Source organism: Xiphophorus hellerii, chromosome 2, assembly GCF_003331165.1.
Source record: "Xiphophorus hellerii strain 12219 chromosome 2, Xiphophorus_hellerii-4.1, whole genome shotgun sequence".
In the NCBI taxonomy this organism is placed as follows: domain Eukaryota; kingdom Metazoa; phylum Chordata; class Actinopteri; order Cyprinodontiformes; family Poeciliidae; genus Xiphophorus; species Xiphophorus hellerii.
In genome coordinates, this window is record NC_045673.1 from 20555378 (window position 1) to 20576756 (window position 21379).

General features: G+C 38.6%; 1 protein-coding gene across 2 annotated transcripts in view; it reads left to right on the top strand.

The window, feature by feature from the left end:
- The window catches only part of smpd3 (sphingomyelin phosphodiesterase 3), a 74884-nt gene that overhangs the window by 41302 nt on the left and 12203 nt on the right, over positions 1-21379 (top strand). For both annotated transcript variants that reach the window (XM_032587252.1, XM_032587263.1), the window contains 3 exons: positions 15957-16032; positions 17768-17929; positions 19153-19242. In XM_032587252.1, the coding sequence (XP_032443143.1) occupies positions 15957-16032; positions 17768-17929; positions 19153-19242 (328 nt within the window). The remainder of the gene's footprint in view (positions 1-15956; positions 16033-17767; positions 17930-19152; positions 19243-21379) is intronic.

Sequence of the window (21379 nt, forward strand, 5' to 3'; positions counted from 1 at the left end):
TGTTTGGTGGAGTAACATAAATTATACCACAGAAATAAAACCTGAAAAATAATATCTAATATAAAAAAAAAATCAAATTTGGGTTAATCAAAAACTCATGGAAGACTAAATAAGTAAAAGCCAAAACAAAGCGAACAAACCATAAAACACAAGCCAAACCAAATGGGGAGAGGAATCCTGTGCTGCATGTGGCAGCAGGCAGCAATCAAGCCAACCACCAGCTCAGGCAGAAGGTCTCTCTCCAAACCCGGCGAGGAAGAAAGAGACAAACTGGGGGCCGTAACATTACTTATTCCAAAAGAAGTTTATTTTTGTTCTGTGTGAGAGCACAAAAGTTCCCTGAAGATTTGGAAGAATTTGACATTATATAAGGCAACATAGTTTTTTTCTTATTGTTAGCACATTTCTCGAGTAGAATAGAATAGCATAGAAATCCCATTATTGTCCTAAAATGGAAAAGCTCTGGTGCAACAGTAGCAAAGTGTCGTTCAATCAAATCATATCATTAGTTGCATTGGGTAGAAAGGACATTTTAGCACAGAACTGGCCTTCCTCAGCCATTCTTTTCATCATTTTTTCCCTGATGCTTCTAATTAATTTCAGAATCGGTTTTACTTGCAGCAGAGACAGAAGTTGAGATTAAGCCAGAACAGTAACAACATGACTACATTTAGAGTGTGCTCCTTTTAAAGAAGCTTTGACACAGCTGTGAGTCTCTCATTACCTTTTCTTGGAGTCATTTCAAGTCGCAGTTGGTCTTTTAACTCCCTGTACAGATTTAGCTGTGAACATTTCCTCTTTTTTTGGAGGAAAACTGAGCTAAATTTGAATATGAATGTCTCAGTGAGCCTAATTTTCTGGTTCTGCTGCTGCGGAAATCTGTTACCCTGATCCCTCTATGTTGCTATTTTAACTATACTTTTCATTTCCATGACTTTGTTAATCTGGTAAGTCTGTGATATTTATGAAAGAGTGCATAAGAGAGAAGAGAAGAGTCTGGAATGACCTTCTAGCTGACTGTATTGTCCCCCATTGTTGCAAAGGACTCTTGTGCAATGGCACATTTCAAACCCATAAGAGATCTCTTATCTCTTTTCTTCATGGTTTAAAACGCCTTTTATAATAACGTTATTAGATTCATTCGATGTACAATTTGAATGCATGTTTGCTGAGATGGTTGGACAACATTTTGGTGCTTGAAAGCCGTCACTCTTTTGAAGCATTTGGCAGATGTGTAAAAATACACGTTTTACGCCCACGTCCATTCACACACAGAGCACATCTGTCATTGTTTAGAGTGAGTCCTCCTTACTAATGCATGAATCTCTACAGTGTGAAAGCAAAAATAAACATGTCATTATTTTCACAAGGTCTTCGGGTTTCACGTTTGCCAATAAATTAGTGCATTGCACATTTGGGTTTTTCTCTGCCACATTTAGCACTTTAATAAAGGACTTAATACTAAAATGTCAAGGATTTGCAACTTTTCCATCGCACATTCATTTGAGGAGTGGCTAACAGAAATGGGCCGATCTTCAATGTTCTGCTTCAACGTTCAAATCTTATTTTACTGAAAAACACTGACCAACCCCGGTGAAACAACACAAACGTATCTGCACATAAGGAAGTGCTCTTGAATAAAATCGAAACGCTTAGGGCATTGCTGTTCATACTGTTAAATTAATAAGCTAAATTACAAACAATGAGTTCCTTCAGTCTTCATTTTTCATATTTTAAAAACAAACAAAACTTGCACAACAAGGTTTATCAATCAACCCTCTCACAGCATAAAAAGGGGACAATGGCTAATTTTCAGACCTCTCTGGATGCTGATAAAAAAACAGTGGAAAGATCAAGTTCACATTCAAGTATTCACTGTTCGCAGGTCACACGCAATTGAGGAAATTGGAGCCGATCCAATTGGACCCTTAACAGAAACGCTTTGGTTACATTTACTTCAGGAATTGTTTGGATTATTGCTGCACCAGCAGCTTTGTACAAATATTGTTATTTTTCCTACTCTGAGATTTTTATTCATGCTAGATGTTTGGGTTTTTAGATTTTTTTTGGTCTGAGATTATGATGTTGCTGAAAAAGATAATAACTGATTATCTTTTTCAGCAATATTATCTTTTTATGCATCTTTATCAGACATGCAAACAATGTGCAGAGGACTGTATGCTAGGTAATGAGTTATAGCATCATTCAGCTCATCTCTACATTGAACATGTGTATATTTCACTATGTGCTTAGCAGTTTTAATGCATAAATGTATTAAGGAGGAAAGTTATTAGGTTAGCTTAATTTTGGAAAAAGCATGGCTCTCCTCTCCTCCTGTTAGCCGGGTCGCGAGCGGATGACATCACGCTGGCAAGGAGACGGCAAGGCACGATGACGTCACAGAGATACAGAATTTAATTCAATAGAAAACACTGTCTGAATTTAACAAGAAACTTCAGAGTATACAGAAGTACATTTTTACCTGAGACAAAAGAATTAAAAGAAAAAGAACAAAGACGTCTTTGGAGACAGCTGATGCTTAAAAGCAAAACAGGGCAGTTGTCTGAATTCTTATTATTGAGCATTCCCTTTTCTAGTGAAGGCATTTCTCTTTGTTAATATATGCAAATAGGGCGTACCCCTGTTTTGACCAACCAAGAGCTACCTTGGAAAATACTTAGACCTTCCCCTGAGTTTTAATGACAAATATCAAGAGTCATTTTAATTATTAAAATTATAAGTTATTTTCACAAAACCTATCTTGCTCCTCTGCAGTCAACTTCTCCAAAGATTTGAATCTTTACCTTATCACAAACAATAATGAGATAGAAGTCTTTTCCAACCTGTAAAACATAACATTCAAACCATTCTCTTTTGATTCCAATATTGTCATAGTTAGCACATTTTCAAATACATTTCCCTTTACTAGATTATTATTTGTATCTTGGGTAATATACTTTAATCTAACACACTGTTGCTATTAATATTAAGAGGTATATCAGAAATTAAACTAAGTGTTTTCCAAGATTCCTAAGTTGTGGTCAACTCCAGATGCAACTCTGAACTCCTGAGAAACCCCCGACCTCTGACCTGCGAGCCGGGGAAGATATTCTTTATGGCCTCCTAATTTAAAACCTTTCAAGAGCTTTGTGTTTTATGGCTGGTCTAAATTACAACCTTGTCAAAAGAATGTTTATCTGTGAACTCCTGCCTTGCATCTGCTTTTGTCCAAATGGAATGTTGGTCTACTTAAACGCACATGGCATTAGCTTAACTATATTAAACCATCAAAAATAGCCATGATTCCTTAACAATTGCCAGCCCATCAGGCACAATGGGTTTATGTTATGCCTGCTAATGCACTGCAGGCTCCATGCACAACAATGGGATTTCTAAACTGGACATATTTGTTGTTTTCTGTTTCCATTTACCAGCTGTCAATGTTACTTTGTATAATAACCAAACTCATGGCAGTTGGATAAAAGCAGCGGTGCAGAGTTAAAAGCTTTTCAGTGCGCTGGATCTCTGCAGAAGCTAAGGCTAGGTGCCGCATGTCTGCCATTTATTGAGTGCAAGTGCTACGTTTTGACAGTGTGCGGGTTCATTAATCAGTCACATGCTGTGACTCTGACAGAACGTGAAGCTGGATCAGTTCCAGTCCCCGCTGGGGCTGGGTTGGCATTATGTGACCAGATGTGGGTGGCGAATACCTGCGTGAGCACGCCTTACATGCCCCGGATCCTATGAAGCCACACTCCATCACAGCTTGCACGCTGACATTCTCGTCCTGTTTCCCTGCTGCCTGCTGACTGCGGCGGCAGCTCTGAAAAGCTGCCTTCACTTTCTTGTTTCACCACCTCCGTGCATGTAAGGTCCCTCCAGGTCTCATTGACAAGTCGGCTGGGCGCCAGCTGGCAGGTGGTTGTCTCGGAGCAAGCTGCTGAGGAAGAAAAAGCTCTGTTTAACAAAATAGTTCTCACTAATTTAGATGTATTTCTGGCTACAACGTGGGCACATCTCTCTAAAACTGTAAATACACAACAGTGCTTCACCTCAAATAAAAGGATTGTTGGTGGGAAGCGATGGTAGTTTCCTCTATGTGTTTCTGATGGTATTTAGGAACATGGGTAACTTTAAGCAAATTAACGACAATCGCTCAAAGTATTGTTTCTCTGCTAAGATGAGAATCTTATCAGTATTAAACAAACTTAGTGTTTTGCACATTAATATGTCCTGTTCACAAAGCATTCATCAGGGTGAAATGGCTACCTAAAGGATTCTTTCTTTAATTTTTATTACAGACAAATCTTACTGAAGTTCTTATCTTCAGGAAAAAACCATTAAACAGTAAAGGATATTATTTTTAAAAAGGCTCAATGTTGCTGGTGAGGAGAAAGCATCTCTGTTCTTGCTGAGTAAGTAGAGGCATCAACTTTTGCACTCATAACTAAACCCACACCGCTTTTTAACTTAATGTGTGGAAAGTTCAAAAGAACGTATGCAAATTGTGTCTCTGCATGTACAAGCAGAAAAGCAAGGTAACATTAAATGAAGGCAAAATAAAGGAATACATGTGACTATTCACAATCCTACAGCAGAGAGCTGAGGAGCAGCCACACAGTTAATAAGTGTCAAACTGAATTTCCTGCTGCACTTCCAGAATCAAATGCAGGAGGTTAGGACAATGCTCGAAATCTGAGCTTCACTGATTTTTTTGATCATTCAAGTGACAGGGATGTAAATATTGTTGCTCTGACATAAATAACACAACAGATGCAACTATAACCTAAAATCAAAACTGGTCTCACGAGGACTGAGATATTAAACCTCTACATTCGTCTTTAATCTGCAACCAGATCCACAACTTTATTCCAGAAATGACTTTCAGGTTTTCTCCTATGCAAATCTGTCTCTTTGTCAGGAAAACTTTAGGATTTCACCTTTTATGCTGGTGTATAAATCAAGTCCAAAGTAACAAGTTGATGCGAAATTTGAGCATTTTTATGCGGCTGCTTGGTGTTTACTTGAAGGGTTTTATGTAAGCCAGCTCACGTTCAAAACCTTTAACTTAAAAAAACAAAATCATCAAACTTCCAGTCCAGTCTAAGTATTAAAGTTTATTTTAAATATTTCTGACCATATTTTGCTTCAGTCTACCAAAAGAAATGTTGTCTTAGCTGACACTAATTTTAAATTCATAGTATTTGAAAGCAAAACATAATTTACTTGTACTGTTTCTTTTCTTTGTGTTCATACTTTACTGCTCGACAGCTCCTGAAATTAAATTCTTGAAAAAATGAAAGTCCTCTGTATCTTTTGTACTTTTTCAGACTGTATTGAAAGTCCGTTTAGATGCAACCCTCTTAGTCAGTGTTAGTGCAAGAACTTCTCAGTGTTCTGATTGCATGTTATCTCTGCTGTATCGATCAGCTCCGGTTTTATATTACTCCGCTTATCTGCCGCCTGTTTCTCGGCCAGCTGCAGGCTTTCATGTGTCTGCTCTTTATTCCTCATCCTTCAGACATCTTGGCAACTTTCCAAGGTGAAGCCCTCGTTCCCGCACAGATCCCCCCAGCTCACTTCACCGCCAGCTGGGCCGCATCTCATTAGATACAGTTCATTTGAGGCACCTGATGTTCACACTGTGTTTGTCTTTGTACTCGCCAGATGACTTGATTGTTCTCTCATATGAAACAATCAGTGTTGCTCCTTTGTTTGTTTTGTTTTTTTGATGCTTTGCCGTGTTTGCTGTGGCGCATCAGTGTCATTTCTGCATGTGATTTACAATTCATTTCTCTCTTTTTTTCGGTTCTGATTACATAGAAAATGAATTGAACCTAGCCTGTTTGAATGATATATCAATTATTTACACCCATTAGTTAAGTGAATACTATGCTTATAAAATTAGATCAATATTCTCTAAATTTAAATCTGAAAAGTTACACACTGCATGGATCGTGGATATCCTTTGACTTGCTTCCTTCCTGCTACATTTTCATTATATAAATTACAAAACCACCTTTAAACTGGTGACGGCAAAACAGCAGCATTAAAAATCATCTCGGATGTGGATGGTCTTTGCAGCGGTTTTGGAAAAATCCCTTAAGGTGAGCCAAGAACATAGTGCACCACCTATTATGAGTATTAGATTTTAAGTTCCCTTTTTTTTGAGTATTTCCTGAACTTGTATGGTGAGGTCATGTGGGTCTGATATCATAAAGACATCATATTTGGGTCCTGGGTGTGATGCGGAGGAGTCTGGTAGCTTCAGTGGCAGCTCATCCATGGCAAAAAAATAAACAAAAAAACATCAGGCTTAACAGCCTCAGTGTGACTGGTCAGCAGGGATCTTCACAAAAACATGCTTATCACTTATTGATAATTCATTTAAGAAGGACTGTTAGAGCTTAAAAGGCTTTCAAAAGCTTTCACTCAACTTTACAACCGGGAGAATTGTTCTTCTTTATAAACTGAGCCGTTTGCCTTGATCGCCTTAATATTTAATGTCTAATATGGTCGGGTCTCTTTCACACAGCTGCCAGCTGAGTCTCGGCCGAGTGCGTCAGGGAGCAGCAGTGACCAGTCGGGTCTGACGTTGCAGCCCAAACGGGGAAATTACTTTGATTTTTCAGGAAGCGGCACAGACATTAGACCAGGTCGTGTCGTGCTCCACAGTAGTTTTCAAGGTTTTAGTTAAAGGAAACAAGCGCAAATACCCACTGGAGATGAGTCGAGAAGTTATAACGAGGAAAATAAGTGAGACGTACACCACCTCAGAGTAATAAATGACATGGGCCAGCATGGAACAGAGACAACAGTAAAACAGCAACAGGAAGTGAAAGAAAATGAGGAGAGATTGATTACTGGAAAGGACAGGTGGCTGATCGGAAAGAGGGTGCAGCTGTGAGGAGAAAAAGAGAGAGAGAGAATCAGTGAGCAGAAAATATTTAGTGAAGATGCAACCAGACTCTTAACCCGACGGTCTCCTACTCCTCAAAAGCTAATGTCCTGCAACATTTAGACGCATTCCTGCTCAAACACGCTCGGATCAAATGATTGAATTCCCTCGTCATTCAACTGGTAACAAGCCCTTAATATGACTCAGCTGTGTTGGAGAAAGGTAGCTTTGGGAGACTGGAGTTGGAGAACTGTGTCTTATCCTTCCCACAACCAAGGTTTGGGCAGGCTGAATTTTTAAAATGATCTCTGAGCAATAGTTGTGGTTCTTTGTTTCAATCTGGCAGTCGGGTTGGTGAGATCTATCTGGAAAATGAGTACATTAAGTCAAAGCTCTACCCAGATCATCACTGGCAATTTCTGCCTAATGAGTTCGCTCCAATTAGGAACAATTTATGGTTCGGAGTTTGATGCCAGTGGGTTGGAAATGTAACTTAAGGGGCGCCGACATTCTGATGATTTCCCCGTGGATGTGTTTACCTGGAGAGCAGCAGCAGGTCAGCAACATAAATCTGAATTGTGACACACAAGTGAGATGGAGAGAGATGGAGGGAGAAAGACAGGAAGAGAGAGAATATTAATTAAAAATGTTTCCCCAAAGAGGAATGCAGCATGGACAGGAAGAGAGCACCAAAGCTGGACCCCATAATTAAAGCTTTTCCAGTCTCAACATGTATCCCCTTATAATTATTTGAAGCTATTAAGTGCGTGGTTGAGGAGTCACACGTGATTGTGAGTAAATACACAGTTTAAATGCATTACTACAAATTAGATCTGAAAATAGACGACGGATGGCGAAAAGCTACAGAAAAAAAACTTACGTCAGAGATTTAATGACCTGAAAGATTTCGATTTGTAACCAAAGTTGGTCAATCTGACAGAAAAAGAGTTTTCTGCAGGAGAGATTTTGAATCTTTTCTCTCTGAAACCTTGATAATACCGACATGTGACTGAGTTTGATGTCTATGCAGTCCTTTTTCCAGTAAAGCAGATTTTAATTATTTATTTTTTGTCAGCTATACATTCAGAACTAAAGCTGTAGACCTTGAAGGCAAGACAAAAATGGAATCCATGAGAATTAGTTTGGACGTAGTTCACCAACCGAAAGGAACATTTCTTACAGCAACACAAACATTTAACCCATTTTCCTCCAAAAGCTTTTTGTCTTTTTAACTTCAGTCATTCTGATCTGCATCATTTGAGCAATACTCTTGATGAAACCAATTAGAGCAGCACCTTGCAGCAAGTTTTTGTGGTGGCATCTGGGGGTTTGGAGGTCACTGCTTTGAGACTTGAAAGTGCTTTTTTGTTTCTCTCATTTGCATATTTTATTGTGGAAAATATCTGCCAAATTTCAACATTTAAGCAAAGAGGGTTCATGTTTTAATGTAATGCTTCTATTTTTTAACCAAGACTCAGACGCTGTAGTTGGGTCAGGATTAAATTTTTTCTTTGGTCTATCTTCATTAAATTAAGATTTGAGTGGAACGTGTATCCACTGACATGGAGCTTTTATTTCTGTCTCGTCTTATTCGATTTGTTTTTTATGGGTTTCCCGATTTGGAACAACTTCTCTTCCGTCACGAAATGTTTTGCCACTAGAGCCTTCAGTCATTTTCTCTGCAGTGCACATAGATCAGGATCGGAAATTTGCACTTTCTGTCTATTATTATTATTATTGAGGTTGATTCCCAAACGTTTTTTGTTTAAAACCCAGGAATGCACAGGAAGGATATGCTAATCCTCGCCGAAAGACCTGAACTTTTGGCAATGTGATCACAATTCTGATATTGTAATTTCTGAATTTGTTTATTATTAATTCATTAATTGTTGTTTTAATTTTTAATCTACTCTGTACTTTATCTGACGTTGAATACTTACTGTATGCTGTTTATTTTAAGTAACAAAATGCAAAAAAACCATTCGACCATTTATTTATGTCAGGGTTATATGTATGTGAAAAGCTTGCAATTAACTATTTACTATATTTAATGCAGGCATCTTTTTAACAATGTAGATAATACTAGAGTTCAAAATCATGATCTTTTTCCCAGCTTTGCTCTGCTTCCTGTTGTTCCTGGCAACAAATTGGCTGTTTAATTTTCAAGTGAAGTAATCAAATCCATGCAAGTAGTGTGAAGTGAAATCTCTGTTCATCCCCAATATGACGATTAAAGTTAAAGCAAATATTTACGGCAGGCTCAGAGCTCTTGTAATCAGACTTGCCTGGTTCGGTTGGCGTCGAGTGTGAAATCTCCTCTCACAGCTCATCTCTTCCCCACTCGATTCTGTCTCAATGCTCCGTAATGAGAGGAAGTCTTGGAAAGTTTCAGTATCCCCCATCCTTGACTCATTTTCTTTTTTTATTACTATTATTTTATAAGAAATCCAGTTAATTATACTTCTTGGGAGGGGGTTTGGTTTATACTGAGCAGAAGAGGAGAAAAGAGGAACTGAATAATTATATTTTTTTTGCATAAACTGTTTCCTGATGAGGCTCTGAGCTTTAAAAATCCTTGGCACCATGTCAACATAACCTTAACTCTTGGATTGTACACATATTTACTGTCCAACATTCCTTATGAGCCCAAATGTGCGCATATACACACTGAAACGTCCCTGCAGGCCTCTTGTCAGTTTCAGGGTGCACACACACCTATTGAGGCATGAATAAGCCCCTGAAATATTAATACATAGTGTGGCATGTGGATGGAGAGAACAGCACTGGAGGAGAAAAAGAGCAACTGAACAGGTAGGAATGGAGATGTAGTTGGAGAGACACACCAAAAGAATCTCTTATTTTATTAAATTTTGATTAAAATTTAATTTGGAGTGAATTATATGAATTTGAACCAGATAATATATAATTTTTTTTCCTTTCCTCCCATCTTAATGCAAACCTAAACGAGAGGAAAGATGGAAGCATTTCCCTTATCAAGTTCTAAAAAACAACCACTTCAGTCTTAAAAATGTGAAAGCAAAATTTAAAAAATAAAATATTACTCAGAGAGAAACAGCAGTGATTTTTACAATAAAATCTAGCCGTGGCACTCATTTACATTGCCAGCTAAATTTAAAACAGTTCAGTTTTTATTCATGGCATACAAACCCAGTTTTTAAATGATGTCAAAAAAACACCAAGATACCAACCTCATTCCTAGATTAAGTGGTAAATCTTTTTAGCTACATCCAGTTTTGAGTGTAAACAAAAGGATGTGTGAACATGAACCTTTTCAAGTGGTAATTTTCTGTTGTAGATTGAAAATGGATAGAGAGAAAAAGAAAAGGATCTCTTTCACTTTACTCTTTATTTCTGAAACCTAGAACCATACCTGATCTGCTGGGTTCATCTTTCTCAGAAGCCAATGTTTCTTCTTTAGTTGTTTATTATATCTGAAGCACAACATTTTTACTCTTTACAGGTGAAAGGCCAGCTCCTGCAGGGCTTTCCATCGTTGCTTTAAATTTGCATGGCTTGGCCCCATTCTCCTTTATGTGTCATCTGTTGGTAACTGCATAAAAATAATAAAATAATTGTATAAATAATCCCTCTTCAGCATGCACCTGCTAAAGCCACAGGTTAAGCTTCGTCAGATTAAAAGTGCAACTTTAAACGGTGGAAGAAACAAGCATGTTCAGACATGTTTGATTATTGTACCAGCAGAAACCAGAGAAATGTTACGTGACTCTTCATCCCTTGGAACAAAGCATTACTTCTTAGATGCTTATATGCTACTGGGTCTGATGCTTTGCATTGCACTTGGTGAAGTAAATCTGCACACCTATTGAGCCCCATTCCCTGAAGCTCTCTATGCAATGTGGCTTCCTATGAACACCTTGTTATAATTTTAGGTGACCTACTCCTTCATCCCTGATTGGCAATCGCTTGCGGGTCATCAAACCACTAAGAACTGATTGCTTAACTAGGATGTTTGATGGCTGGACTTGATGCACGGGTGGCATCCTATATCATGCTGAAATTCATCAACGTGACCCAAGAGTGACCCATTCTTCCATAAAGCTACTGGATTTTGTGGGAATGGAGATGAGGGAAGTGAATGTCTGAATTCAACGATATGGATGGATGAGTGAATACCGTTGGCAACATGGAGTATACTGCATTATGCCACCCACATTCCCTAAACACTCGTTACATGAAGAGTAATTGAATTAGAGACTTAAATGTTGAGTGGGAAATCTGGGACTGTGAGGTTTATTTAGTGTTTTCAACCTGAAAAGTTGGCTTGTGTTTGGTATTGCAGTAAGATTAATTAAGCTAATGCTTTCCTGTGGCTCTGAGGGTTTTTCTATGAAAGCCTCTTCGCAGACATCAAGCCAAATCATATCGCCTGTTGTTGGCAGTTGTCTTCAATTTGTCTGAATAAATGTCCACTCTTCTGTAGGCTGCCTCAACACTGTGGCTAATTCAAAGAACAGAAAACCCTGTTCTCTTGACTCGTTATGTAAGACGCATTTGTGCATTCTGAATGTTTTTATTTATGTCAACGAGACATTAGAAAAGAAGCATGTTTTTAAGTCTGAGAGACGGTAGATCAGAGAATAGTTGTGTTGTCAAAGCATAGAGAAAATGCTCTGTTTTGTTTGGTCTAAAGATGCTTCATTCTCGTGTTGTAGTTTACGAATGCTTTTATTTTTCTTGGTTGTTTCAAGTTGTGTGAAAAAGAGCTTAGAAATTGATTGTGTTTTTGCTTTTTTTTTCCTAATCAGGCTTTATTATTTCAGATGATCAGGCTGCTATTATCATTAGACAAATTTGTGAGTAAAACTAGAAAAACTGTTATTTGCCCCCTATTTTTGCTTACTTTTGCGAGTGCAATAATGTTTTATTCGTATGTAGGCTTTACTAACAATAATCCCAACCGTTATGCCGGGTCCTGCAGACCGTCACTGCTGGAAGATACTATCGGTTCAAACAACATTCTTCAAACACATAGCAAAATGTCAAACCTGAACAATTTGTAATGAGATTTTAAATATTTACTGTATGTACAATAATTATGTGAATAAATAAAATTACTGAATATGGGGTTAAACTAAAAACACTAAATACATTCACTTGTGGCTGGAATAAAACAAATCTGGATAAACATTAGCTTAGGAACCATTGTCAAACTTGGTACCTGTTGATTTGTCACAGACTCACAGCTCCACACAAACAACAAAATGTTTCCAGAGCTGACAGGAAAAATGTTCCAACACGTTCCCGGCTGTCGAAAATCTCTGCTAAACCTGTCAAATGTACAGTAGACCTGTCAAAACTTTCCTTTTCAATTTATCCTTTTCTTTGTTTTTTTGCCACTGTACTGAAGGCTTCAATTAAGAGAGGACCTCTAAAGAGCTGGTTGGTTAGAGTTACGATGGGCAGCAGTGGTCACTGACAACATAAATCTCACTTTCAGTGAGTCTGTAAAAAAACATCTAAAATGTTAATTTTAGTTGTTTGTTCAAATTATTTTCCAGATAGTCATATTTTCACTTTTGTTGGAGCAGGGGGGGAAATATATATTCATGATAGTGCTGCAATCTAAAATACAATTCGTTTTATTTGTACAGTGTTTTCAAAATGTTTTATATAACACAATATTTGGCTGTAACTCTGATCTGAATTTAAGAAAGCTAAGAGCTATGAATTATGAAAGGTTAGATAATCTTGTTGTTGTTAGATGACAATTGTTGGAGTCCATTTCGTATAGTACGCCTTAAATTGTTGTTAAGTTGTTAGTTGTCAAAGCAAGTACAAAATGTCTGGAAAAGCTGAGAAACTACAAATCAAAAATAAAATGGACTCAATGTTTTAAGCTCTGCCTCTGCTGGTTTGCGGTGCATAAATCTGTGTTGCTCCATCATTTTAAAGATATTAAGGTCCGAATGAAAGGCAGTATTTTGTTTGTGACCAATAGAGGGCGCCTGTCTCCCTCTGGTGACCATTTTCAGGCCTCAGGTAAACTTTTGGACTCACCTTGGTGTTCACTCTCACTTCAACAGTCAGGAGCACCAAACTACAGGTCTCAGAAGGCAAACCTCCCTGAAGATGTAATGATAATCTAATAACGCACTACTGGTGTGATTTTTAAACAAAACGTGGAGGTTTCCTAATTATTCCTCACTGGAAAAAGGAATTGCTTTATTGCAATTTACAATATCTTCTCCTCAGTTTTAATTGTCTCATTTTATCATTTGGCTTTTGCATTGTTGTTAAAATCGATCAAATTTTTTATCATCTAAAAAACAAGCAGGCTGCTTTAGGGTTTTCTATTTATTTGACACTATTGTGGGTCAGCTGCTATTCTACTAAATAAATGAATAAATAAAAGCTACATGCATCATCTGTGGATTTCAAATAGCATTTTCTGATTTAGTCAAATTCAACTATTGCCAGACTGTTGCAGATTTTTACAAGCTTTTGTTGAACATAATGTAGGTTGTTTAGCTTTTTTAAGAAGTCCTCCGTGATTTTGTTTTGTGCTCTGCTGTTATTCTACGTTCAGCTTACCTGGCTAGATGCTCCTGTCTGTAGCTCTGCGTCTGATCTGCGAACCCGAGCAGCGATCTGTTTTGATCTCTCTTGAAACAGACCTACTTCACGCAGACGCCTTTGCGCTTCAAACCCCACAATCACAGCTTCCCTTTTCTCCTCTGCAGCCCTTATTCCTCCTCATCACCGTGAGTCTGCTTCCACCCACCGACACTTCAGAGCTGCGAGTCGTTACCTTCGCTTCTCCTCCAGGACTCTTAGCGCTGCTCTTGAAGGTGTCTGATTAAATCCAGAGTGATGTCTTGTTGTTGTGACGTTGCTCTCCATGTCTGCTGCATGTGGAGTGGATAAATTGAAGTGAAAAATGTATGAAGAGCAATGAGGATGTGTTAAAAATAATGACCTCCTCAGTAGCGTCGTTTGTTGTCTCTGATTGAACCGGCTCGTATTTTTATTTTTATTTATTTATTTGTTGTTTTTTTTTTGGTGAAACGAACTGACTAAAGTCAAGCTGCCGATTGTTGCAAATGACTCTTGAAAAGCTTTGGATTTTATTTTTCCCTAGTCGTCCTGTTTTGCTTATCTTCCTGAAATCCTCTCAGAAGAAAACACAGTTTTACTTTTAGTGTAGCAACCTTTCAGCTTGCATTGCTTACTGCTGATAAAAAAAAATGTTTCATGTCCCAGCAGCACCCCAGATAATATATAATCCTGCACAAAATGTCAGAAGTACCATTGTTTCTGGGGAAAGAGCAGATCAAATGGTGATCAGCAGTACTTGTTTTTTAATAACTTTAGCTGATATTTACAGATTTTTCAGAACATTCTTGGAAAAGGTTTCTATTTTTTTTTTTACCTATTAATTATTTTTATACCTCAGCATTATCACATATCTACCATTTATATACATAAGCAGAGAGACACACTCAGATAACTGATCGGACGTGAATACAAGGTTTAATTTGCTTCATTACAAAAAATCTAAAGAAAGTAACAATAATAATAATAATACAGGATATTTAGCTTTGTGTTTCAACCAAATAAATGAAAAACACGAGTCCACAAATTGTAATTTTGTCATGTGACTGAGATAAAGCAGATCTGTATCTGTACTCTGGAGCAGGAACATCAGGATTCAGAGAAGGCAGCAGGCTTCTAGCAGAGTTCACTGCAGCTTTGCTTTTTATGCAACATCAATCAACTCCGCTGCAACATGCTAATATCACAGCTGCAGCAGCCAGTATTTAGACAAATTAGAGCACAATCAGTGCAGAGAACCAGCTGACTGGAGAGTCTCCCTACAAACCGAAAATGCGAAGAGGCTGCAGCAGAATCAGGAGAAAAGCATTTGAATGCTACTCCTCACCCTTCTAACCAACTTCCTTTCTTCTGGGCAAAATAGTTTGAGTTTGAACATTTAGCAGCTCCATTAAAGAGCTGCTACACGTCTTTTTACTAATACTACAACTCCCATAATGCTCTGCTGGTGTGCCATTCAGGATCCACAAGCTAACTTCCCATGTTGCTACTTTGCAGCCAGTGGGATAAGTGGGATAATTTTGAAGATTGGGACAAATGTGTTCCTTTGACAAATGGAGCTGATGCAGAACGGGTCTGTTTGTAATTATTTTGCATAAGATTTTCTCAGATCTGTACCTTCTTGGACGGAAAATTATTATATTGCGTTAAGCCATGTTTAATGTTAGTTTAATTTCATACTAAGAGAGGTCTCAAACGTTCAGTCATTTATTTATTATATATATTTTTTTTTTCAAAAACAGACTTGAACATAGCCACTCATTAAACGTCACTAAGTACAGCAGGAGTTTTCAAAGAAAGTTCTCAGCTTTGCTGCTGGGAATAACCTTAGAAAGAATTTGACCCAAATAATAGGAAACTATACCTTTTATTTTATTAAGGCACATGTTCTAGACCAATGTCAAAATGTTGTGTTTTATAAAGATATTGCTTATTTAATTTATTGCAGAGCAGGCAAAAAAAAATGAATAAATAAATCGACAAAATTATTTAGCATTTTTAATATATCAGTTTTCGTAGTGCAAAAGGTTTTTACAGCACTGGAATGTTCTTCCCAAAGTACCAACCTCGTTGAAAATGTTTGGACCTTTGCCTAAAAGCCTCGTCTGTGCCAGGAAATCGACCAATGTCATTAACCTGGAATTTCTCCTGAGGGCAGAGGTCAAATATCCAGACAGAAACTTGCTGATTGCCACAGCAAATGTGTGGTCGAGGTGCCACTTGATCAGGGACATTTAATAAGAGCATAAGCCATTCAGGCATAACATTATGAACAAGTAGTTCAGATTATCTATTCATTGTGTGACCATTTTGTTAGTTAATGTGTCAGAAAAGGGGAAAATTAAGTGAGACAAGCCTATGTGGCTTAATTCAACAGACAAACTACTTCATTGCTGAGGTAGAAAACAACGCTGGTCCTGCTAGAACGGTTTCCTTGACATTGTGTGGCGTCTCGTCCCTGCAGGTTCACGTGGGCACCTCCCATCAGGAGCAGAGGGTGGTGGGATACCTCACCTGCACGCACCTCCACGCCATAGAAGGTACAGTAGCCGCTGCTCAGTTACTCTGCGGTCCATCTGTTTGCATGTAGGTCTAAGCTGCTTTTACGCTCTGAATGTCTGTTACCAATGTCTGCCTTCACGTTCGGAAATTTAGCTAAAGGAGTGCGTCAAAACCCTCCGTCTGCTGTTCCCATGGCGACTGCCTCACGCTGTTGAAGGCGTCACAGACCTATTTAAAGCCTCCCGGTCAATGCCACGCTCATTTTTTACCAAAGACAACCCCTCCACCCCCTTCCTCTCCTGCTATTCTGGGCTTCTCCTACTCTTGTTGCAGGCCTAAATATAGCAGAATCAGGGCTGCTTCTAAAGATACACCACAGATAAACCCCCCTCTTAAGGTGAAGGGGGTTGCGATGTGAGTGAGGGAGAAAGAAGAAAGAAGTGAGACCACGGGTCTGAATTTTTTTCTGAGTCGAGCAAAAGATGCAGGCGGACTGAATCTGTAACCGAGCATGAACTGAAGTTAATAATTCAGCGCCTGAGTGGAGGTTTGGGGGGTTTCAAGTGAGCAGCAGCTGGTGTGTTTTCTTCTGCACACCTGTGAGCTTCTCAGATATGTACAAACTGTGGCACACATGTGGATCTGCCTAAAGTCACTCCAGATTTCTGTTTCCCACCTCTTTTTGTCAATGATACCATAGAATTTTCTTTTTTCATTTATTTACCGTGTTACCATTCTCACAGTGCCTCTATTTTAATTTCTATTATAAGGAATCACCTGTACAGACAGATACTGTCCCTTTTTATACTTTATATTATTTCATCTGAAGTTTATGTATACTTAATGTCTGTGAGCGAAATGAAAGAAAATGAAATCAGAACTCCCGTCAGGTCCCGAGAGGAGCTCTGATTTTTCTCGATAATCTGGATTATAACCTGTTAGCTAAAAATACAGTTCAAGACTTATCTCTCGTGCCAAATTATCATCATTTCTAAATAAAAGTTTGCAATAATAAACTATTGAACTTTAATACCTTTAAAAGATTTTGGTGAGATTGCTACACTCTTTCTTTCTGAAAGCAGCACTCAGCGCTACATCCAATTCGATATTCCCACAAAGGTTGTTACATTCTATCAACAAATTTGAATATAAACCTCGTAAAGCTGCGTGATATTCAGCATGGCTGAATTTTGACAATTCAACACCGACCAAAAGCTTTTCAAAAACTTAAATATAAAGAAAAAATAAATACATTTTCACTCATGAGTGCACAAGTCTCACTTAAATGTTTTCTTCCCTTAAATCTTCCTGTTCAAACACATTCACAAGCAATTTAACAACATTCCTCAGTTTCTTCCATTTTTTTATTACATTTTTTTTTTTTTGTAAATTTTGATAAAACACAAACATTTCACATGGAGCTGAGCTGCGGCCCAGAGTAATCAAAGCCAAAGCCACCTACTCGCCCTCCAATATCTTGACACGTCTTTGTTTCTCACACCTTCCACTGTTCATCTGTTCTCTCGGATGCTCTCACCCTTTGCCTCCCCCTCTGCCGCTCGCCTCCTCCCTCCTCAGATTTACCGGCAGCAGTTGATAGATGCAGCAGACCTCGGTGTTAACAAACACGCTAACAGTCTCTCTAACTCCCGTGTTATGTAATAACATGAAAAAGAAAAAAAAACAACTAAAGCAGATATAGTAGCCTCTGGATGAGCCTGTTTTTAGCTCAGAGTGGACAAACATGCTCCGGTGGTTTTCGTTTGCATCCAGGCGATTCGTCGGTCCGCTGCGAGCAGCTGGACCTCCTCCTCCAGTGGGGGGCCGAGTTTCGCCAGTCCTCATCCCAGTCCCCTGAAGGCGAGAAGGTGCTGGAGGACCTGGTGGCCTTCGATGTCATCTTGGGAGACCTCAACTTTGATAACTGCTCTTCAGGTACACAGAGCTACATCCTGTATCCCATCCGCCAGCACGATCCTGGTGTGTTTCAGGTGTGCAGATGTTAATGTCGTTAACCTTCAAAGTAAAAGTCAGCAGAACTACAACATGGAGCAGTCGAGCATGATTAACTTCAGTAGTTTCAGTGACTAAAACATAAATGATTGGGGGCGTGCTGTGGTGGCGCAGGGGGTTAGCACGCCCCACGTTTGGAGGCCTTAGTCCTCGACGCGGACGTCGTGGGTTCGACTCCCGGTCCCGACGACCTTTGCCGCATGTCTTCCACCCTCCTTCCTGTCTGCCTACTGTAGCAAAAATACGAGCCACTAGCGCCGCAAAAACTCTTCGGAGAAAAAAAATGGAAAAAAACCCATAAATGATTAACACTTTTATTACTGAATCTCATTTGTTTTTAACAGTTTGTTAGAGGTCCATCTGATGCATTGAAACATGTTTATATTTCATTTAATGAAGTTACTGACACAGTGGGTGGAGTAGCCAGACATTTTACTCAAAAATAGTAGTAGAAATTCTTCATAATAATAGTACTCAAGTAAAAATAAAAACTTTGGTGCAGTAAAATTACTGCTAAATGTACAAGTAGTACAACTTGTACTAAATTGAATCAGTTACTGCCTCTGTCCATTCAGTGTTGGTGGCTCATAGCCAACCTGTTTGCAGTTTTCAGTAGTTTGTCTACTCTTTATTGCATTTTTAATTTATTTGGATCTCTTGTTCCCATTTCTTATTCATGCATTTTTCTTTAAACCCTGGTTATAATCCAACTGTGTGAAATTTGAATAATTACAGCCTTCTCCTCAGTCTGAAGATTTCTACGAGGAGTGTATTTGTTGAGTCGCATTTATGTTTAGAAGCAAATAATAATAAAGCTTAAAAAGGAGTAGTTTTAAACATACTTGGATTTCTCACATTCATCTTACTTTATCACAAACTCTTTGAAATTAGAACATATATCCATAACATAGAGACTCAAGATAAAAATTTCTTTTCTGTGCCAAGTAAATTGTAAAGTAAAAAATTCCCCTTCGCTGCCATCTAGTGTTGATTGATGGTGTAAATGTTTTTAAAGCTTTATTTAAAAAGATCCACAAAATACATCATATTTAAATCAATACTTTTGCAGTAAGTTTTCGGTGTATTCCAAGCCGTGACTATTATTTTAACGTCCACGGTTGGTTTGTGTATCTGTACTTTTCCAGAAGACAAACTGGAGCAGCAGCACACACTTTTTTCTCAGTACAAGGACCCATGTCGCCTGGGGCCGGGGGAGGACAAACCGTGGGCTCTGGGTAAGAACACATCCACTCAAGTTCGCCTCACGCCGACAATGATTTCAGTGTCACCCGAAGCTTATGACACATCCACAATCCCAGGTGTCGCTGCAGCAAACGGGCTCAGAGCAGAGCGGACCGCAATCTGCATCCTCGGGCTAAATCAGGATGTGAATTAAAATACCACCAGCACAGCAGGGCTGATGCATGGGCATTAGTGACGCAAAGACGGGAGGCTTTTGGTCTGGATGTGAAGCATTATTTAGGCCAGCGGTATTTCGGGGACAGTGTGGGCAGGACAGAGTGAAAGAGCTTGTTTGGAGAAGAGCTTATTTATCATTTTTGTAGCAAGCTGGAAAAGTAGCGGCTCTGCGTTTCCTCTGTAGCAGCTCAGCGGGAGCAGAGAAAAGAGGAATCAATGAAGGTGAAGATTACCATGTTTCACAAAGGTAATCCAAAGAAGACTTGGCATATATAAAAACATGCAGCAAGAAGCAACAGCAGAGTCAAACCTGACAGCTGCTGTGAGAGCCTGTTATCATCAGCAAGCATGAGACGGCTTTCAAAAACAATCAATGTATCTTGACTGAAGCTGCAAGAATTAAAACTTTCACCAACATGTCTGTTTTTGGTAATTAAACAACAAATTAAGCACTGACCAGTTCATATTAAGCAAACAAATGCCAAATAAATGAGTAAATATGAGTCAAGGGAGTTTTTTTTGTCAGATGAGGTAAATTATCTTCATAAAATAATATTCAATGACAAGATAAATACCAACTAATAGATTTGGAGGACAAAATATTACCTGAAGTTGCAAAATGACTATGAGTTGAACATGTCAACCATTTTAAGGTGTGTTTTATCACGTATTAATTTCTAATTTGACATTTTTTTAACCTAAAAGTTTATCTGCAGTCATTATCAGTCCAATTTTTGATCAATGCTGTTTATTAATGACCCATTTAAATTGATCTTTTCCCAGTGCAAAATCAATGTACAACATACATCATATATAATATCTACACACCACCAGTCTTTGCAGAAAATTGGTTGCTTTTCTGCTACAGATTCAGCTTTTATTGTGGGCTGTTTTTCATCCATTCATTTTTCATTCATGTAGTTGAGTCTCACTGAGATGTGAGGTTTCATTCTTTGCTTTTGGAAGGCCATCCTAACAATCCATGTTAGGATGCTTTATCCATTCTACCACCTGTTTTGATTTGTCTGTGGGATCTTTCTCCTCTCTTGCTCCTGATTTTAGGTGTTCTTAGGTCTCTTGAAATCCTAACCTTAAATCCTCCTAATTTGATTACATAATTGTGGACAAAAAGTTCAATATTTGTCTAATCTAAGCTTTTCTCAGATGACTCCTTGCTCAGTCATCAGTTTCTTAATCCCTGGTGATGTTCTTGAGGACAATCAGATTTTGTGCTCCAGCAGTTTTCAGTTCATGGTTGTCCTTGTGATCACAGCTTCTATTAACCATTGTAACACATATTAATTGTGTGTTTATGTGACACTATTTTATCATATTATTTTTGAATTTTGCACTAGAAAAATTCTACTTGCTAAAGTTCTCTTTCTAATCTTTACTGAATTTGCAGAGCTTTCTCATTGTCAGTCTTGTTGAATCCATGGATAACCCTCGTTTTAGAACATCCTCAACATTTGGCCTATGAGTTTCAGAATACAGTCACTAGGAGTCAGTACTTTATTAAAACCATATCTGGAGTTAACATGTCGCTATTTTTCACAGTAATGTCCGGTATTTATTTGTATTTCCCTGGTTTAAAGTTCCGTCTTCTTTTGTGACCCATTATGTACTTTGGGAAGGAAAACAATCCAACGAGAACAGAAACCGTGGCCTCTGTTGGAAATGAGGAAGTGTGGGTGGAAACTAAGTGAAAGAACGCATGTTTTCTCTGTTCCGGTGCGACGCAGAGTGTGAATGACATCAGGATTCATTAGCTCAGAGAAACTGAGGTCACGTTGACCACCGAGAAGAGAGAAACTCTTCTTCAGTCATGGAAAAATCGAAATACATCCATGTTTCAGAACCACCTTCAGACCCAGTGACGCTCAGCAGTTTTCCGTACGGCCTTATCCGTCTCTCGACTCAACATCGTCATTTGTTGAGGGTTCCAGACTTTTG